At 38.1% G+C, this 18098-nt stretch overlaps 1 protein-coding gene across 6 annotated transcripts in view; it reads left to right on the top strand.

Moving 5' to 3' along the window:
- Positions 1-18098, top strand: part of ZNF407 (zinc finger protein 407) — a 344657-nt gene that overhangs the window by 201515 nt on the left and 125044 nt on the right. For all 6 annotated transcript variants that reach the window (XM_021385823.1, XM_021385825.1, XM_021385824.1 and 3 more), the window contains 2 exons: positions 5219-5385; positions 9882-9965. In XM_021385823.1, coding sequence (XP_021241498.1) covers positions 5219-5385; positions 9882-9965 — 251 coding nt within the window. The remainder of the gene's footprint in view (positions 1-5218; positions 5386-9881; positions 9966-18098) is intronic.

Genomic DNA, 18098 nt, shown 5'->3' with positions numbered 1-18098 from the left:
GGAAAGACAGAAGCAGCAGGTGTCTGCTCTTCTGGCTTGTGTTTCACCCCTGCACTTGTTCACCAACCAGTAACTTCAGGCCTACATTTCGCTCTGTTGTGCCTCTGTGTCGAAGGCAATGGGCCAGCTTAGTCACTTCTGTGAAACAAGGCGCTCAGCTCAGTGTGTTAGGACAGGTACATTTGAAATTGGTGGTATTTCGAAGCTGTAGCAAAGGTCAGGAATTGACGAGTGTAACCTATTGCTGATGCATAAGTCACAGAACAATCTTATTTAAGGCTGAGTTGAGGTGATGCAAAAACACTTTTTGCGCACAGAACTGAAGATACTCGAGTGCCAGTAAATGCAGAAGCCCTTGGTGTCATTTCTGAGAGGCTTAGCAGAATATGACAGTCAGACATCATATCCATTCTGATGCATCAGATGAATGTACCATACTTTGTTGGTTTTTTTTTCAAGAATGTTATATGTTACTTCACACATTGCTCAGTTTTCTGAGGTGCTTTTTTTTTTCTGTTATTCTTTCACATAAGTATCTTTTTCAGCAGAGAACTGCATGTTTCAACATCTTTTGTTAATCATTTACAGGCACTCATTTTTTAAAAACAACAGATAAAGTTCAGTGGTAAAATCACATTTTAAAATGTATATATATGTATACATATTTCACAAGTTGTGAGCCACCAGAATAAAGCTAAGTACATGCTACATGTTTCAAGAACATAGATAAACATATTCTCTTGGTGAAACTGAGATTGCAATTTAAGGTCATATTCTAATGTTGGCAATCTGCAGAAATTGCACAAATGGCACAAAATTCAGTGATGCTTTGAGATGCCTTGCACTACTTTCCACATTACTGCCACATTCAACTTTTTAAATACTGCTTTGCTCATCTCCTTAAATACTTTAAAGACTACTGAGGGTGAGAATATTTCCTTTCTGTACCTATCATTTAGCAAGTTTGTCTTTATGGTAGGTGCTTATTAGGAAGATGTGATGGGATCAGTACGATTGTATCGTTGCATAGACTTCGTATGATAATATTTGAGCTAATAGGTGTCTGGATTCAATGCTGAAAACCTGCTATGCAATTTTTAAAGGCCCTTCCCCACCTCTCTCTGTAATTTTGAATGATTTGGGTCCTGAAAATGCAGTTTTCAATCAGATTTAATGGCCTAAGGTCAATGTAGTTTCTAATGCATAAATACTACTTTGAAAAGACACAATTCTTATGTAACCATACCTTGAAGATATATGGGCTTGAGAAGTGAAGGAAGAAAGGACATGCATCCCGATTTTATATAAATTGTATTTTTAAATAAAACTTATTTTTTTAACTGAGATTTCCCTGTTGGCAATTTGTCTGTTTGTCAGCATGAGTGTTGTGAGTCAAGAGTAAAGGTAGGAAGCTGTGTTTCTGCGTATAAACATTTAGGCAGCACCAACAGGGCAGATGGCAAAAATGAGTCCTAAGATAGAGGACTTTAATAAAAAGATGACTGAGCAGGAAAAATGAAGTAAAGGTAGACAGGGCAGGAGCTGATGAATTCCAGTACATGCTTTCATCCAGAAATGTAAGTTGAACCTGTGATATATTGGCTTTCTTGTGTCATCAGCAACTTTTTGTGAAATCTAGTGCAGTCCCTGATTCCTCCATTGGTAAATGTAAAAGATAGCTGTTGTCTCTTTTATGAATGGTGGCAGTTTATGCTGGCCCTGTTGGGTTACATGAAAGCTAGTATTTTTACAACAATTATGAATTAGTTAATTTTGTTGTTATTACTTGTTTGGTGAGGAAACAAGAGATTTAAAAATTAAACCTGGAGCTCAGGCATATGGGATACTTTCCAAATGAGAAAAAAATCTGCTTATGAAAATGGTGTGAAAAGTATTCTGACAGTGAAAAGCCTTTTCCTCCAAGAGATGCTTGTAGAGCAGCGCCATTCTGTGCATTGAATGATCCAGGAATACTGAGGGAGGAAAAAAAAAATCATTCTTAGTTAAACTCTGTATGGATACATTCATTTATATTCTTTGTAAAGTGCACTCTGCTGCTGTTGCCAACTAGTTTGCGACAACTGGCCATACTGCCACCCCTTCTTCGAAGAAAATGATTAAAAGGGCATTTACTAAGTATGGGTGTGTGCAAAATATCAAGACATCAGCAGCAGTACTGTTGGTGTCCTGTGCTTGAATAAAACCATTCAACATGCATGAAAATATAAGTATTAGTCTTATAAACTTTGATCATTAATTCTTGCATTAAAATTCTGTTGCAGAAGTTGAAATACAAACTTGCTAAAATATTCTAAGTCTGCAAACAGAGAAACTAAATATGCCTGATTAATTTAATAATTATTTATTTTTTTAAAAAGTATGTATATTGAAGTCCCTCAGCTGCTCTATTGTCTCTGAACCTGAGACAGATAGAAATCACTGTCATCACTGAAGGCTCTTGTGATCTTTTCCCATCCTTTAAATGAGATGAATACAAAAGCAACAGCAACAAAAAAGGGAATGAAAAAGTAGAAAAGAAAAAAAAGAAAACAAAAAAAGTAGCTTAAGAAAGGTCAGAAACCCTATTTGGATTGCTACCAAAGGCACGCACAGGGGTTAGTTAGAGATGGAGCTGCAGCTTTAATTCTGATTTTTTCTGGCTTTTGTCACTTCAAAGACAGACTCTCAGTGTTATTTTAACATTTTTATTGTGTGTGAATAATAGAGTACACATTGAGGTTCAATAGGTGCAGTACTGTTAAATGTACGTCTTGGTGGATTTAAAAATGAGGGATTTATTTTGTCATTCATAAAGTTGTAATACAGTCTAGAGAAACTATTTGTTAAAAGATAGCATCTACTTAACCTGCTTATTTATTTCTTGTAGTAGAAGGTTAGATCCACAATAAATACACGAGGAAATAAGTAGATAGGGGAATTTATCTTAGAAATAAGATCCCTGTCACGCTTTTGAAATGTGAAATGCATGAAGACCTGTCAGGGAGATATACGGACATGATATTTTTTTACTGTGCATTTGGAAGTATTTAGCTATATTTGTCATTCGCTAGTGCCACTAAGCAGTGATCAAGTGGTATAGTAATTTGAAAGTCTGTTTTCAATAGCATATATATATATATTTGCCATTGGGATATAGCAGAACTGTACACAAGTCTTTATCTTTCCCTCTCTGTTTGTGAAAATGGCTTTTGGGGGAAATTAGCATTTGTTTAAATAGGTTGCTTAACATAGATAATTCATTTTTAAGTATATCCTTTAAAGAAATCTTTAGTGAGCTATATTATACGTAAGTTAAAATTGCTGTATTTGTGCAGCAGTTTAGAAAAAACACTTAAGTGTAAATTACGGCATTAATGTGTAAAAAACATCTAGCTTTTCCCTAAATTATGGACAGTGGCATACCTGATTTCATCATTTTGCTTGCAACTTGCTGGAAATAATGCATCTTTGATAAGGCTGGCATAAAAGATGGACCTTGCACTGCAACCAACAGAAAAATAGTGTAGACAAGTGAAAATAAAGGCATTTCTTATGCTAGCGTATTTTGTGTTGGAAATAGTAAGGTTATCAGCGGATCAGATAGCCCGTTCTTACAAAACTATCACTGAATTTTCTGAAATACACAAAATGTATCACTAAATATTCTTAAATGTGAAAAGCCCAGCTCTAGTTGTATGGGGGCCAGATGACCTGCTCTCAATGGTAGGTAAAAGAGGTGAAATCTATACGCTCCTTATAAGCCTGACCTACTGACACCGTGGTCATATCTCTCTGTCATCACCTCTTGACCTGCACCGCATCTGCGTGTCCTCTGCAGAGCAGACCCTTCTTGCAGCACCACTGTGTGCATGCATTTTTCCCAAATAAGAAAGGATTTTTATGGTATAATAAAAACACTTAAATAATAGCATCGGCGTCATGTTACATATTTCACTGCTTGATATTGTTGTTATTGTTGAATTAACTGGACTATAGCAATAATCCTGTAACATGCTTCTGTACCTTTTGAGTAAGTAGATTCACACACATGATTAGGTTTAACTCGTTACCCTGGTATTAAAGGTTACCTCATGCTTTACATTGTCCATATTGAGATATCTATGTATCTATAGATTTATTTATTAGCTTTTTAGGGAACTCTTCTGTTTCTGTATTTCTAGTCTTTCTATATACTTGATACGTCTGTTTCTTTTCCTTAGCATGGGACAGTATTTTTATTCTTGCAAAACATGAGGAAACATTAAAAGTGTCATGCAAGGCAATAATGAAAGACTATTTGCTGCTTAGATCTCTTAGCTAATTTTTTTTTTAATTTGTCAGGATAGAAATTCAGATTACATTTAATAAAGTGAGGAACAATGTGGAGATGTGGTTTGATGCTGACAAAAGGAAATGAAAAAGGGGGACAGAACCCTTTCAGTTGCCGCGTTATAGCTGTAAAACGCAAGCACCTAAATGGCAGTGTCTGCTCTAGCAGAAATCACAGCATGAAAACACAGAGATGAAGCAGGGTTTCCTTCGAGCTGTCTCCCTTTGCATGCTGGTATAAAGTTATCTCCGTGGTGGAGAGCTGGGCGGCTTTGCCCAGCGGGCCAAATTGCCTTTTCTTTCTGTCTGTGCCACAGCTGGGATCTTTTATGTTTCCTGTGGTAGCACCGGAGACGGGAGCGCACCATCAGAAAACGCTTACTTCCCTTTTTGTAGCCCCTGTTAGAACAACCCCAAGAAGCCCTGCCCTTTGTTGCGAAGCGGGTTGTGTTTATTCTCGCGGCGGCATTATTACAGGCAGTATTTCAGCTGCGCGGCAGTGGCAGCGGCGTGGCACCATGCGCTGAGAGTGTCTGAGTAGTTTAGTATGGATAGCTTTTCATTTAGCCTTTGCTCTGACAGCCCGTGCCCTGGATAAGTGGCGCGGGCCTGCACAGGTGAAATCTATTCTCACATTTGCCTCAGGGGTGACTGGACTGTAACAGAATTTTTCAAACCCGTTGGGCCCAACCGCAAAGCAGAGAATAAATGGCTGAAGTGCCAGGCCTCGACAGAAAAATCAATGCCTGGTTATACAGACATGACAGACCCGGCCTGCAATTCTCTTCACGAAAGTCTGTGCGTTTGCCACGCTCCGGGTTAAAAACAGGCTTCTCGGCTGGGTTTGTGCATGTGCCTGCTTTTAAATCCTCCTCTCTCTCCCGCCCAGGAAATTCACATGTCACCTGTGTGACAGGAGCTTCACGGAGAAGTGGGCACTGAACAACCACATGAAGCTGCACACCGGGGAGAAGCCATTTAAGTGCACCTGGCCCACCTGCCACTACTCCTTCCTCACAGCTTCGGCGATGAAGGACCACATTAGGACTCACACAGGTTTGCGCTGTCTTTTTCCCCAGGGCTATGGGAGCAGACGAAGGTCCGGATGGAGAAAGCAGACAGGGAGCTCATTAGCAAAACACCTTCAGTTTTGGAGGGTGCCCGCTCCCACCTCTCCTGCAACAGTTGGAGAGAGGGAAGAGCACTCAAATTACCGCTTTGACATCTGAGTTTGCATTAATTGAGCTTCTGGGATGATCGTTCAAACATAAGTCTGTTCTTGAGTGAAGTAAAACACACGCAAAAGTACACATCCTTTTAGCAGTGTCTGTGAGGATCCTTCACTTACCACTTAAATGATGGATAGAGCTGCTATCAACAAAAAAAATTAAGGTTTTATGTAAAGAAGCTTGGTTAACTGGATGCAGGTGCAAAGGAAACAGCAGAAATAATAAGCTCTTCAGTACTTGTTATTTTTAATGGGAATCCTTTTCTCTTCTTGCAGTCTTTGTGTGTCTGTGGCACTGTGTGCTCAAGTAAAATACCCTCTGAAATACAAGCTTGATTTTCCTTTTCTTCAGAGAACCATAATTACTTAAAAAAAAAAATTCAAATTTGCTGATGTATTTCAGATGGGTCAAGTGAGCATTTTTGTAAAATATGCGCTTAAATTTAATTGATTTTACTTATACAGAACCTTTAGCAAGGGAACAGGCATTGTTAATTCTAGGTTTGAAGTTAAATAAAATTTAAGCTGTGACAAGTGCAGTGTCTTGAAAATAAGTGCCTGTGAAATATGTCGAAGTCCTTAAAAATACCATTCAGTGCTAATAACAGTAAATATCATTTTTCATACAACTAGTATGTGACATTGGTTTCAGAAGAAATAAATGTATGGAATGCAGATTTTGAAATTCTATTAGGCTTCATATAATTATAGTACATAAAGAAAAGCGGTATAAGGTTGACATTACATTATCTGAGCTCTTCGAGCAACTTGGACATGTATATGGTTGAGAAAGAGGAAAAGAGACCTAGAAAAATCATGCTACGCTTACAGCTTGGTCATTTTCACAAAGATCAAATGCAGTGTTTTCTCTTGAAATAAAAATATTTGTTTATTGTTCCTAAACAGCTTCATCCCTATTTTCTGAAAATCTGTGCTCTTGCTAGAAACTGTAGGTTAAAAGTTCCTCCAGAGCTGTTTGTGGGAAGCCTGGGCCTCCTTAGCTTCTTTGACAAGGGTGTTGACGATTTAAGGTCTCCAGCCTGCCCTGAGAGATCACTTATATCGAACAGCAGATGAAAAGCCAGTGCAGATGTAATTTATCGTCGGCGTTTCCTTCTAAAGAATAATTGTGGAGACTTGGCTAGATCAATAATATGGATTTTTGTTGTTAGGTCTTGTAGTCTGCACCATAATGAGAGATAGGGGACAGTGGCTGTTTTCTAATAGAAAATAAAGGATTGGTTTCCGTGTCTTTCTACATTTGAATGCAAAATGGCACACTTGAAACTAATTCAAGTTGTTAAGAAAAGGACCATTTTCTGTTGCATTTCTGCTATCATATAAACATGGCAAGTTAGATCAGCCCCCTGTACAGCAGGTGAAATATTGCCTTTACATTTTCCTAAAAGTTAAAAAGTCACAAATTCTGAAGTGGGAATGATAAAATTGTTAAGCATATCCAGAGGAATATAAAATACATCTGTGTATCAATACATGCCCATAACATCGAGTGAAATATTATGTCTAGATCTGAGGGATTCAACCCATCAAACTTCAGGGCTGAAAAATACTGCACAGTCTAACTTAAAATCACAAGTACTGATGTTTTCTCTGTGTGTTTGTATAAAAATGTATATTTGCTCATATACCATGATGCATACATACACAAATAAGGTAATTATTTTGTTAATGTGTCTGAAAAGGAATGTTGCAGGAGATAAATGCATTTCCTCCTTTCTGAGGATTAAAACACAAGGGCCAAATCTCTTTCACTCTGGTGTTTTCAGATCCAGAGCTTTAGTGACTTCCTCAAGTGCTCTGCCTGCATGAGAGCTCCCAGATCAGACCTAGAGGAGTGTGGAACATTTAACTGGCAAATCATTTTTTAGGATGGATCAATTTCCCTGTTTAAAAGCTGCTGTTTGCTTTTGAGTCATTTCTCTGGAGCTCAAAAAGCAGTTCCAAGGGCCCAAATATAAAATACGTGGTAAATTCATAAACTTACAAAGATGCTATGGGTACTGTGTGTCCTCATTAGTGTGAGAAGCTGCAGGCCATACTGAAGTCTGCTCTGAGATGTTAAACACAACATGAGCTAATTTATGACAATATATAGATGATGAACAATTTCTTGGTAGGCATGGAACAGCATTTAACTTAGAAGTGTGAATTTTATGGAGGAGTGTTAGGCATTAGAGCTAGTTAGAAAGATTTATACGTAAAATCGATTAATTAATTAAATTAATATTTAATTATAATTAAGCATTGCGTATAGTCCTTCCATTCCTTTTCTTTGATATTTTGATGAACTGAAGTGCTACATGGTGAAGATCTGGTTAGAAAAAAAAAAAAGATAAAAAGATAAAACAAAGGAAAGAGATTATGCAGAAATCTCTGTTGTAACAATTATGTATTGCCTCAGTAATAATACTGCATACAAACATTTTACAGTAAATTTCAGACTTTGTTATATCATTTAACATGTAAGTGTTTTTCAAGTTAAGCAGATAGAGGTTGTTAGCATGGGTTTTCATTCTGCTTTTCCTGTGTTGAGTTTTACTCTTGTTATGATCACAGATGACTAGAACTGGCTCCTGAAAGGAGGTACCAAAACTATTTTGTACCTTACATACTGTCTTGGGATACTCGAATCAGTGGACAGAATTTTCAGAAAAGCCCAAAAGCATGTAAGATTTCAGTCTGTGATTTTCATGATCCAACTTGGGTCTGGTAGAACAATGATACATAGTTTGCCTTATTCTGAGGCAGGAATGAATGTGTGCCAATCATATTTCATAGCCTAGCTACCTGGTAGAGGTTTTAAGATCCTATTTTAGTGGCAGGGTTTGGGCTGCCTTGGAAATCTGGAAGGACTTGCCCAGGACTCCTGCGCTGCACTGGCTTTGACGGGGAGTTGGTTTCTCAGGGCCAGGGTCAAGGTAGGGGAGAGCGTCCGGTCCCTGCTGTGCCCCTGGGGAGCCAACTCACTCCTGAGATGGGATCCTGCTTACATTAACACCACCTGAAGTTAACTGAGACATGGTGCTTTCCAGAAAGTTCATGTATTAGCATGGCTGGTTACGTGGGAATAAATGACATGGAGGTTTCCAGCCCCTCTATCTTCACAGGAGGACTTGGCAATTTGACACCTGACCCTTTAACTCAGTCATCTTTTGTGGAAACTGAACTGAATTTCCTTCCCCACAGGGAAGAATTTGAAGGAATGGATTCAGTGTCATTGCCCCATCAGTCCCCTCTCCAGTGCTGCTGCAAGAGGAGACAATTTGGCTCCCAATGACTAATGTGAATGCTTTCTGAAAAATATTTTTTAAATTTCAATCTTTTCTGATGTTACTGAGTCCGTATATGAGGCTAGCAATATTAAACTACAATGAAATTCCATGTGGCCTTTATGGGATGAAATTGCCTTGCATGTTAGTACATACTGAATAAAAACATTGCTGTGAAATGATAGACTGAATTTATAGCCAACACGGCAAAATCTTAGCCTCTGTAAAAGAAAAAAAAAAAAAAGGAAAAAAAGCCCTAAACTGAAAAAAGGGCATTTACACACTTTTAATGAGTAGTGAGCTTGCCAAAATCTCTCGAATTGTTGGAGAGGCTTGGAATGAAGAATTATCGTTTGAAGATGAACAATATGAGTTCTGCTGCAATTTCAGCAGCAATCCCCAGACCTGTTTTCTTTATGTCATGAAAACTTTAGAAACAGAAACAGTACTGAATTGCCACTGGTATTGAATAATGTGGCTTTTATTGTTGCCTGGGTGTTTCAATATATTCAAGAAAATAATTTAATACTTATTAATAAATAGAAGGTAACTAAAGATGACTGTGATCTACTCTGTTTAAAATTTCTCAGTATCCTTAATTTGTTAGTAAATTCAATATATTTTATTTAAGCAGAATCATATATATAGTATATTAACTTTTTTTCCAGGCAATCTTTACTCAGCACAGAAAGGCCAGATGTATGGGAATTGTAAAAAATCAGGATATGCATAAAAACTGTTCAAGTGCATAAAGCAGCCCCATCTGGAAGACATCTAACAGAAATGAAGTTGTACAAAACCATTCCATTGATAATAAAGCTAATTTTTATGGGTCTGACAAGTATGTAATTATGTTCAGTGGTGCTTTTCAGATTTTATCACAGTCAATAAACCGCAGTGGTAATTTCATTCCCATTTGACATATTTACATGGAAACATTTGATTGGAGGAATTAGTAACCCTGAAAGCCTTGATAGATATGTTTTAATGATCTGTGACCTCCGCAGTCCCTCATCTGTTTATTGTTGCAACAGGCGAGAAGTCGTTCCTCTGTGACCTTTGTGGCTTTGCCGGCGGGACACGTCATGCCCTCACCAAGCATCGGAGGCAACACACAGGTCAGTGAGGCTGTCTTTACTCCTTGGTATATTTTCTTCAGCAAGGGAGTCTCTCTGCGCTGGGAAGTAAAGCAAGTTGAGTAGCACATTACAGCACAAATAATACATCGGTTCATTGTTCACTTCTTTTTTTTGTTTTTGTAAAATCCATGTGCCCAAGGTCTGTGTGGCTGTGAGTTTGAATAATTGCCTTTTTGGGTGTTTTGTTGTTGTTGTTGTTTTTCCTACAGAAAGTAAAATTGTTAAGACTGGCTTTCTTCTTTAAATGAATGCGAAGTATACTAATTTTTATTTCAAGGCCCAAATAGATTACCTACTGTGAAGATTTCGCAAGAGTCTGCTAGAACATCCCTGAGTGAGAATTAAAGACTACAAATAGATTAATCCATTAGTTTGGACTGAGACATAGTTGAAAGGTAGTGTTGTTTCAGTTGTCCTTTCGAAATTTTAAGATGGTTTGTAATTAATAGCTGCAGCGTTAGAAGTTATCACATGCTCGGCATGCAAAGCGGGATTTATCCCCAGAATGAGTAAAGCTTTCTTATCACCTGGTTATAAAAATTTAATATAAGATAAAATTAAATGGGATCTTAGCTTCAGAAGACCAGAAAAAGCGTAAGTATTAAACATTTATTAATGCATTTTACCTTAATTGTGGTTTTTAGCAGTTACTAGTAAATGTTTGATTATTTGAATAGATTTTGTTCAAACAGAGACAGGACTGCTTAAACCACTGTAGTTTTTGTTTTACTGAATAGCATGAGGATAATGTATTATCAAGAATTGCTGTGTGAGTTAAGTGACCATTGTCTAAAGGACAGCGGAAAGAAATGACTAACAAATGAGAAGATGTAGTTGTTACATCATGAATTTTCCATGGGTTTTGCGAAGGAATCTCTGTGGGAGATTTTATTATGTCCCTGAATAAACTAATCTGGATTCAGGACATATACCATCAAAATGCATAATTTCCTGGAGAGCAGCTACTCTCTTTCTTGAGAGCCTGAAGCCATTCTTTTTATCCTGTTTTCAGTTTATTAAGGCAACCATATTTGGAGGAAAATCTGATGCTCGCAGAAAGGTGGGGTTTTTCCATGCTGATCTGGAAATATCTTCAAGTGGATTTGCTCCCCATATAAAACGTATAGAAGGCCAAATTTTGTCTGTAATTCTAACTAGGAATCATACTTCAGAATTTTTCTTTTGATACCAAAGAAAGTACAGTTGTGAGACAATGCTACCACGGACAATTCCCATTCACTACGGCATGTTTGTATTTTTAAAATCTCCTATATATTTACTATATATTTTTGTGTTAATACACTCCATGAATGGTAATGAGCAATTGCAACTCCTGGAGTAATGTTGTGTGCTTCAGTTATAAAAAATGGTTTCTGTTTTTCTGGAACTTTGAAGAATTTTCGCGTTGACTGAAGTTTACCGAATTTGGGCTCAGAATGAAAATGATTTTTAATTTTTTTTTTAAAGCAGAAATAAATCATTGTTATCAATGGGATGGGAACTGTCTTTTGGTTTTTTATGACCTGCTGTGATACACTGGGATTGTGTCTATGTGTAGGACTCATCAGTGCAGGCACACAGATGGTAAACAATGATTTCAACATGGAAAGTGGAACAAATAGATATTCTTGTCTTACTCTTCTTCAGTTTGTCTGTTATGAAAGGGCAGATCTGGTTTATAAAAAAAGTCCTTATCATAGGTTATATATTTATGGGTTTGTATCAACAGGTCACAAACCAATAGAAAAAAAATATTTTATTTCTTAGCTGTCTATAGTTATGCTGAAAAAAATGGTATGCTCCTCATGAAAAGCTGTCCACATCCTAGATGGCATTTTGCCCTTCTTTTGCCAGTATGGTAAAGCCTTTTGTGCTGTGATCATAAGGATTCACAGGTTATAGATCACAAAGCTTGCATCTAGCAGGCATAACTTTATATTTTATGTCAGGACTGGAGACTCGTTATTACTTTGCTATTAACTTTGTACTATACAGGACAGTATCTCAGAGGCAGAGGGATCTATCTTTTTGGCATTTATCTGCCTCTGTGGCACAAACAATCAGAGATGATTCTTTAGCAGAAAAATTATCTGTAGCTTCTATTTGTTTCAAGGAGAATGACACAATCCACCTTTGCCTGCACTGCTGCACTTACATGGGTTCCCTTGTATTTTCATCCAGTGCACAACTTTATATCAGTTCTTAGCTTCATGCACTCCTCTTTGTACCTGTATTTTTTCTTCTTTGTCCCCAGTTGACACAATTTTCCCTGAGCAGAATGCCAAAGCAAATTACAGTCAGGTTTGAAAGGGATAGGTATCAAAAATGGTCTAAATGGCTTAAATAATTCCCTACTGTAACACAAACTGTCGAGGGGGCTGACAGGGAATATCTTCCAATCCAAGATTTACTTCTATCACCTGTCAGAGACCCTTGATTCAAGGGCAAATGAGCAAATCCTCAGAGGTAGCTGAGGAGTCTTGACCAGCTTAACAAGCCTCCTCCCATCCCAGCCTCAAGGTCTGAGGTGTCCTGACACCCCCATAGAAGCGTTCAGCTGCTCAGATAGATATTTGACACAAGAAGAGGACTGGCTCTGGGACTGGCCACTTAGACTTCTGATGCTCTTGCTTCTGGTTTTTCTTACTCTGTTCTTTTCTCCTTCTAGACAAGACTATTTTTAACAAGATTATTTAATTCCTGTTTGTCCCAGTAATAAAATCAAAACCTGTCTGAAGATAGGAAGATAAATGATGTTGCAAATATTAGTGTTGGCTGCCTTTGGAATGAGTTTTAATTCTACAATGAATTTGAACAATTGTCTGAATTATGTAATAAAAATGCATGTGTAATCTCTAAATCGTCCACCAAAAAGATGCATGAAACAAACATACTGTATCACCTAATTTATATAGATACTTTACCTTAATCACGATAAACTAAGAAATGACACAAAAGAAAAAAAAGAAAAAACAAGAAAAAAATATTTGTCTCCAAATGAAAATGAGAAAACTCTTAATTCTTATTTTTAAAATGTGGGGTTTCTTTTGTTCTTACTACTGTTCCTCTCTTCCTTTGTCTTCCATCCAGCATCACAGTACTTTTGGCTTCATCTATATTTTTCCCAGTAAACTTCCATTTTCTGCTGGAGTATCTGGCTCACTCCAACTGTGCTGATCAGTCGTAAGCTATGTTCTGTTATGTGCAACTTCTTTTTTATGTTAGTTAGCACACCTGCATATTGCAAAAAAACCATATTCATTTTCTGCACAATGGCAGACTACATTTGCTTCTCAGTTGTTTATGGTGTCAACTTCCTGGGAATCACAGAAGTCTATAGTAGTATAGTGTTAGAGAGTATGCATGCTCACTCTACACAGCAGCTCCATGACAGGTACTCTGAATCTATGGAAATATTTAAGCAGATTGTGTCTTTGTTCAGATGTTTTCATAACTTTCTGAAGATGGTGGCTTATATTATTCAGATCTCTATACAGAACTATAGAATCATAGAATTGCTCAGGTTGGAAAAGATCTTCAAGATCATCAAGTCCAACCACAACCTAACCATACTGCTCTAACAATACTGCTCTAAATTATGTCCCCGAGCACCACATCCAAATGGTTTTTAAACACATTCATGGATGGTGACTCAACCACTTCCCTGGGGAGCCTGTTCCAGTGCTCAACAACCCTTTCTGGAAAGAAGTTTTTCCTGATATCCAGCCTAAACCTCCCCTGGTGCAACTTGAGGCCATTTCCCCTTGTCCTGTCACCAGTGAGAAGAGACCAGCCCCGCTCTCCCTGCAATCACCTTTCAGGTATTTGAAGAGAGCAATAAGGTCTCCCCTCAGCCTCCTCTTCCCCAGACTAAACAGCCCCAGTTCCATTAGTGGGTCCTCGTAGGGCATATTCTCCAAGCCCTTCACAAGCCTTGTTGCCCTTCTTTGGACCTGCTCCAGCACCTCAATGTCCTTTCTGTACAGAGGCGCCCAAAACTGAACACAGTACTTGAGGTGGGGCCTCACCAATGCCGAGTACAGGAGCAGGATGACTTCCCTAGTCCTGCTCACCACACCATTCCTGATCCAAGCCAGGATGCCATTGGCCTTCTTGGCCACCTGGGCACACTGCTGGCTCATATTCAGCCGACTGTCCATCAGCACACCAAGGTCCCTTTCTTTCAGGCAGCTTTCCAGCCACTCCTCCCCAAGCCTGTAGGGTTGCCTGGGGTTGTTGTGACCAGAAATATATGATCAGTTCTGCTCAGTCATTTCAATCCTGTGCTTCAAAAGACATTTATAGGTCAGTATAATAAAGAAAGAAAATTTAATAATATGTGTTTTTATCCAAATGAGTGACTTACTTTGTGTTTTAATTCTCATGTGATCTGCTCTTTGACTTTAATGTGTATTTACATTACTCAGCATTGAATTTAATGTATGATGTAGCCTCTTCCCTTCAACTTCCCCACTACAGCTTCAAAAAATAATAACATTGAATATCACAGAATATGTAGCATATATCATTAAGATGACTTACTGATCTTTTCAACAAGAGTCATCTCTTCAAGTTTTACTTGAAGAGTAAATGGCAATGAAAAACAACGTTTTTCTTTTCAAAGTTTCAAAGTTTTACTTGAAGAGGATCTGCGTTGTTTTTCATTGCCATTTACGCCAACATTTTCAGCACAGTGTGGAATTTAATTCTAGCACACTTCTGCCAGTAAATGACATTAAAACTCTGGGTATCTTAAAACTTTCTCTCTGCTTAAGTGGAATTGTCTAGTAGATCATTTTTCCTCCTCTTTCTGAGTATACAGACGTCAATCAATTTTTAGTATGGAATAGTAGCCCCATGGCAGCCTCATCAGCTGCCATGATTTATCATTAAAAAATAAAATCAAGGATGTACTTATTATTTTATATCTTATATGTGGAAAAAAATGATAACCAGACTAAAAGCGAATACAATTTGCTTCAATATACTTAAGCCTTTGTTAGCAAGCCTGTAAACACCCTTCCAGGGAACAGCCTCAACAAAATTAGAAATAGTTGGAAATAAAAAGAAAACACCTATAACCTGTAAGCAGGCAACCATAAATGTGGTCTACTCATTCCTTAGGTCAAATACAACTTCTAGATTCTTTCTGTCCTGCTTAGCACATCACATGAAAGACAAATAGGACTAAAAGCTATGATTTCCTTTTGAGACAACTGGAGTAAAATTTCTTCCACATTACTAAGATTCTGATTAATCACTAAAGACTTTCAAATTGATGGCATCATTAGTGCTGTGGTTTTTTCCTTCATTTATATGAAAGTTGGAATCTCGATAGCATGTTCATATAACTGCTTTGTATAATCTGTAGGTAGAAATTGTCTGGACAGTCATGACTGTAAATAAAATCTTCACTTTGCCATCCACAAGTCAACATCTATCACCAAGATTTATAATTTTTGTTATTGTGTTATTTCACTTTTCCTCTAAAAATTACATGTTGAGAACCTAACTGCACACAGAAATTTATGAGGGCATCAAGCTACACTCAGTGTCCTAAAAAGTTCATCATCAAAGATAGAGAACTAAAAAGAGGTGATACCAGAGAAAGCAGGAAGGGGAAAAAAAAACAACAACAAAGCTGTGATTTGGGATGAAAAAACAAGACAGATGCTTAAAGAAATTAGTGCAGAATTTGAAGGATACATTTTCAGAGAGGCAAGAGACAAAAAATACCAACTTAATGGCAATGTTTTAAGAGTAGTAGAATGTGCAGAGCTGACGAGGCTAACTGGTTAGAAGCAGGCATGTTAAGTAAGTGCATGTTAAATACAGACCAGTGCTCCCCATTGTTTCACCTTCTTATTGGTTTATTTCCCATATTTTGTTGGAGCTGAAATTTTGTATGTAAGTTGACTTAGACAACTGATATTCCTCAGAAGTTGCTCACAGTATTGTTGAAAAAGCAAAACCATTTCCTGTTTCATGATGATATGGTTAGGAATTATGTTTTTTTGAAGTGCTCGTGTTAAAACCTAAATAACAATGACAAAAAAAACCGATATGGGGTCTTTAATTTTGATAGATATATCCTTCCTTCTTTTCTCATTGAGCTTCTTTACCACTAGGACACTCCAGGGCACCTGTCTTTCTCTTTCATGGGTTTAATGTTGATAAATTGGAGGTGATAAGGCCTCCATATAGAAGTTTTCTATACTGGTACAGGATGACAGCCAGTTTGTCCTTACTGTCACATTTTAGATATAATATTTTATAATTATACATATGTACATTTTGTATTGTTTTTCATAGTGTCATAGAATGGTTTGGGTTGGAAGGGACCTTTAAGTTCCAACCCCCCTGCTATGGGCTGGAACACCTCCCCATAGACCAAGCTGCTCAAAGCCCCACCCAGCCTGGCCTTGAATGCTTCCAGGGAGGAGGCATCCACAACCTCACTGGGCAACCTGTTCCAGTGTCTCACCACCCTCACAGTAAAGAATTTATTCCTGATATCTGATCTAAATCTCTTCTAAACCCTCTTTCAGTTTAAAACTGTATCTCCTTGTCACTGTCCTGTCACTACCTGCCTTCATAAAGAGTCCCTCCCCAGCTTTCCTGTAAGCCTGCTTCAGGTACTGGAAGGCCTCTATAAAGGCCCTCCAGAGCCTTCTCTTCTTCTAGTCATTTTAGGATTTCTGCTATTTTAATTTTATATTAATTATATCCTTTCCTGGGGGTGATCGAGCATCCTTCTGGAATGTTTCATGGCAGCTGGTATAAAATCAAATTAAGTTTGTTGCCTGAAATGTCTGAAGGTAGGAATGGGAGAAGGAAAATCAGGGCACAGACTGATAAAATAAACATTTTCTCCTGAACATAACAGAGAAGAAGAAAATTAGTAGTAAAAAGTACTGCTGCTACAGCTCTTCAGACCACCCGTTACCACCAACTCAAAGAAATACCCAGTATCTTCTTCTAGACTTTTTCTAATGTACATAACAACCTGGTTAATTTTTCTGTATGAATAAATACCTTTCCCCTTGTGCAGCTGCTAAGTATATCTGCCATGCTAGGCAGTCATTTTTTTTCCCCAGTTTGGTCGGCTTCTGTTATGTGGTGCTGCTGTGATGTATTTTCTGTCAGGTGAAATTTATACATCGTCCACTTGACAGGAGCAGTTAGCCACAAGGATTTCCTAAGGAGAAACTTCCTGGAGCGCTGGGGAAGGATTATCATTTTTCTTCTGGTCACTATGGGCTTTCTAGGCCCTCCTGGCTTCATTGGTCCTCACTCATCTGTCAGCCTGACTGGCCCTGCTCAGCACAGCAGCAGGCCTTCCCCAGCTCATCTTCCACCAAACAGCAAACTAAAACTCCCCTCTTAGTTCAGACCTGCTTTTTAGCAAGGGTGCAAGGTCGCAAGGTGCAAATGCATTTTAAATTAAATAATTTAAAGTAAGCACCAATGCTACCTAAAATACTTGTAGCTTTACTACTTGGACTTGAAAATGTTACTGTCTACAGTACTGTAAGGTAAAATCAATCAGACATACAAAATTGGAAGTTCAAGAGCAGGTTACTGTCAACCATGACAGTTACGTTTCTAGGGAGTCTGTGGTCTCCTAGAGAGTTAAATTGAAGATAAAGCCAACACCATGCAAGCTGCTGGAATAATGAGTTTCTCCAGCGCTGGGAGTCAGTGTCTAACAAGAAAACTCCATTTACGGTAGAAGGACGTACTTTCTAGCAGTCTCAATTCGTCCAGCGTATAGACTTCTGCATTGTGTCCTGCCCCTTCACCTTTCATTGTCCATGAAATAATAAGTGAAAAACAGTAGTTGAAATTCTCTGCAGCAGCTGTTAGAAGCAATTATTCCAACTCTTTATGGAGCTTTCAGAAGCTGCTCCATTGTCCATCCTTACAGGTTTTTCAGGCATAAGAGCCTTGAATTTCCTTCTCCCCTTTGGAGGGGAGGTGGAAAAAAGCAGTCTTCAAGAAAGAGAAATGCAGATTTCTGTGTCTTCTCAGAATTCTGGCAAAGTTTCTGTGGAAATCTTGATTGTTTCGTGCTTTAAGCAGGCTTGAAAAATCTAGCTTGGAAGCACGGCC

Source organism: Numida meleagris, chromosome 2 (genome assembly GCF_002078875.1).
Source record: "Numida meleagris isolate 19003 breed g44 Domestic line chromosome 2, NumMel1.0, whole genome shotgun sequence".
Taxonomy (NCBI): domain Eukaryota; kingdom Metazoa; phylum Chordata; class Aves; order Galliformes; family Numididae; genus Numida; species Numida meleagris.
The sequence above is the reverse complement of the archived record's forward strand: the minus strand, read 5'-3'. Positions and strand labels throughout refer to the sequence as shown.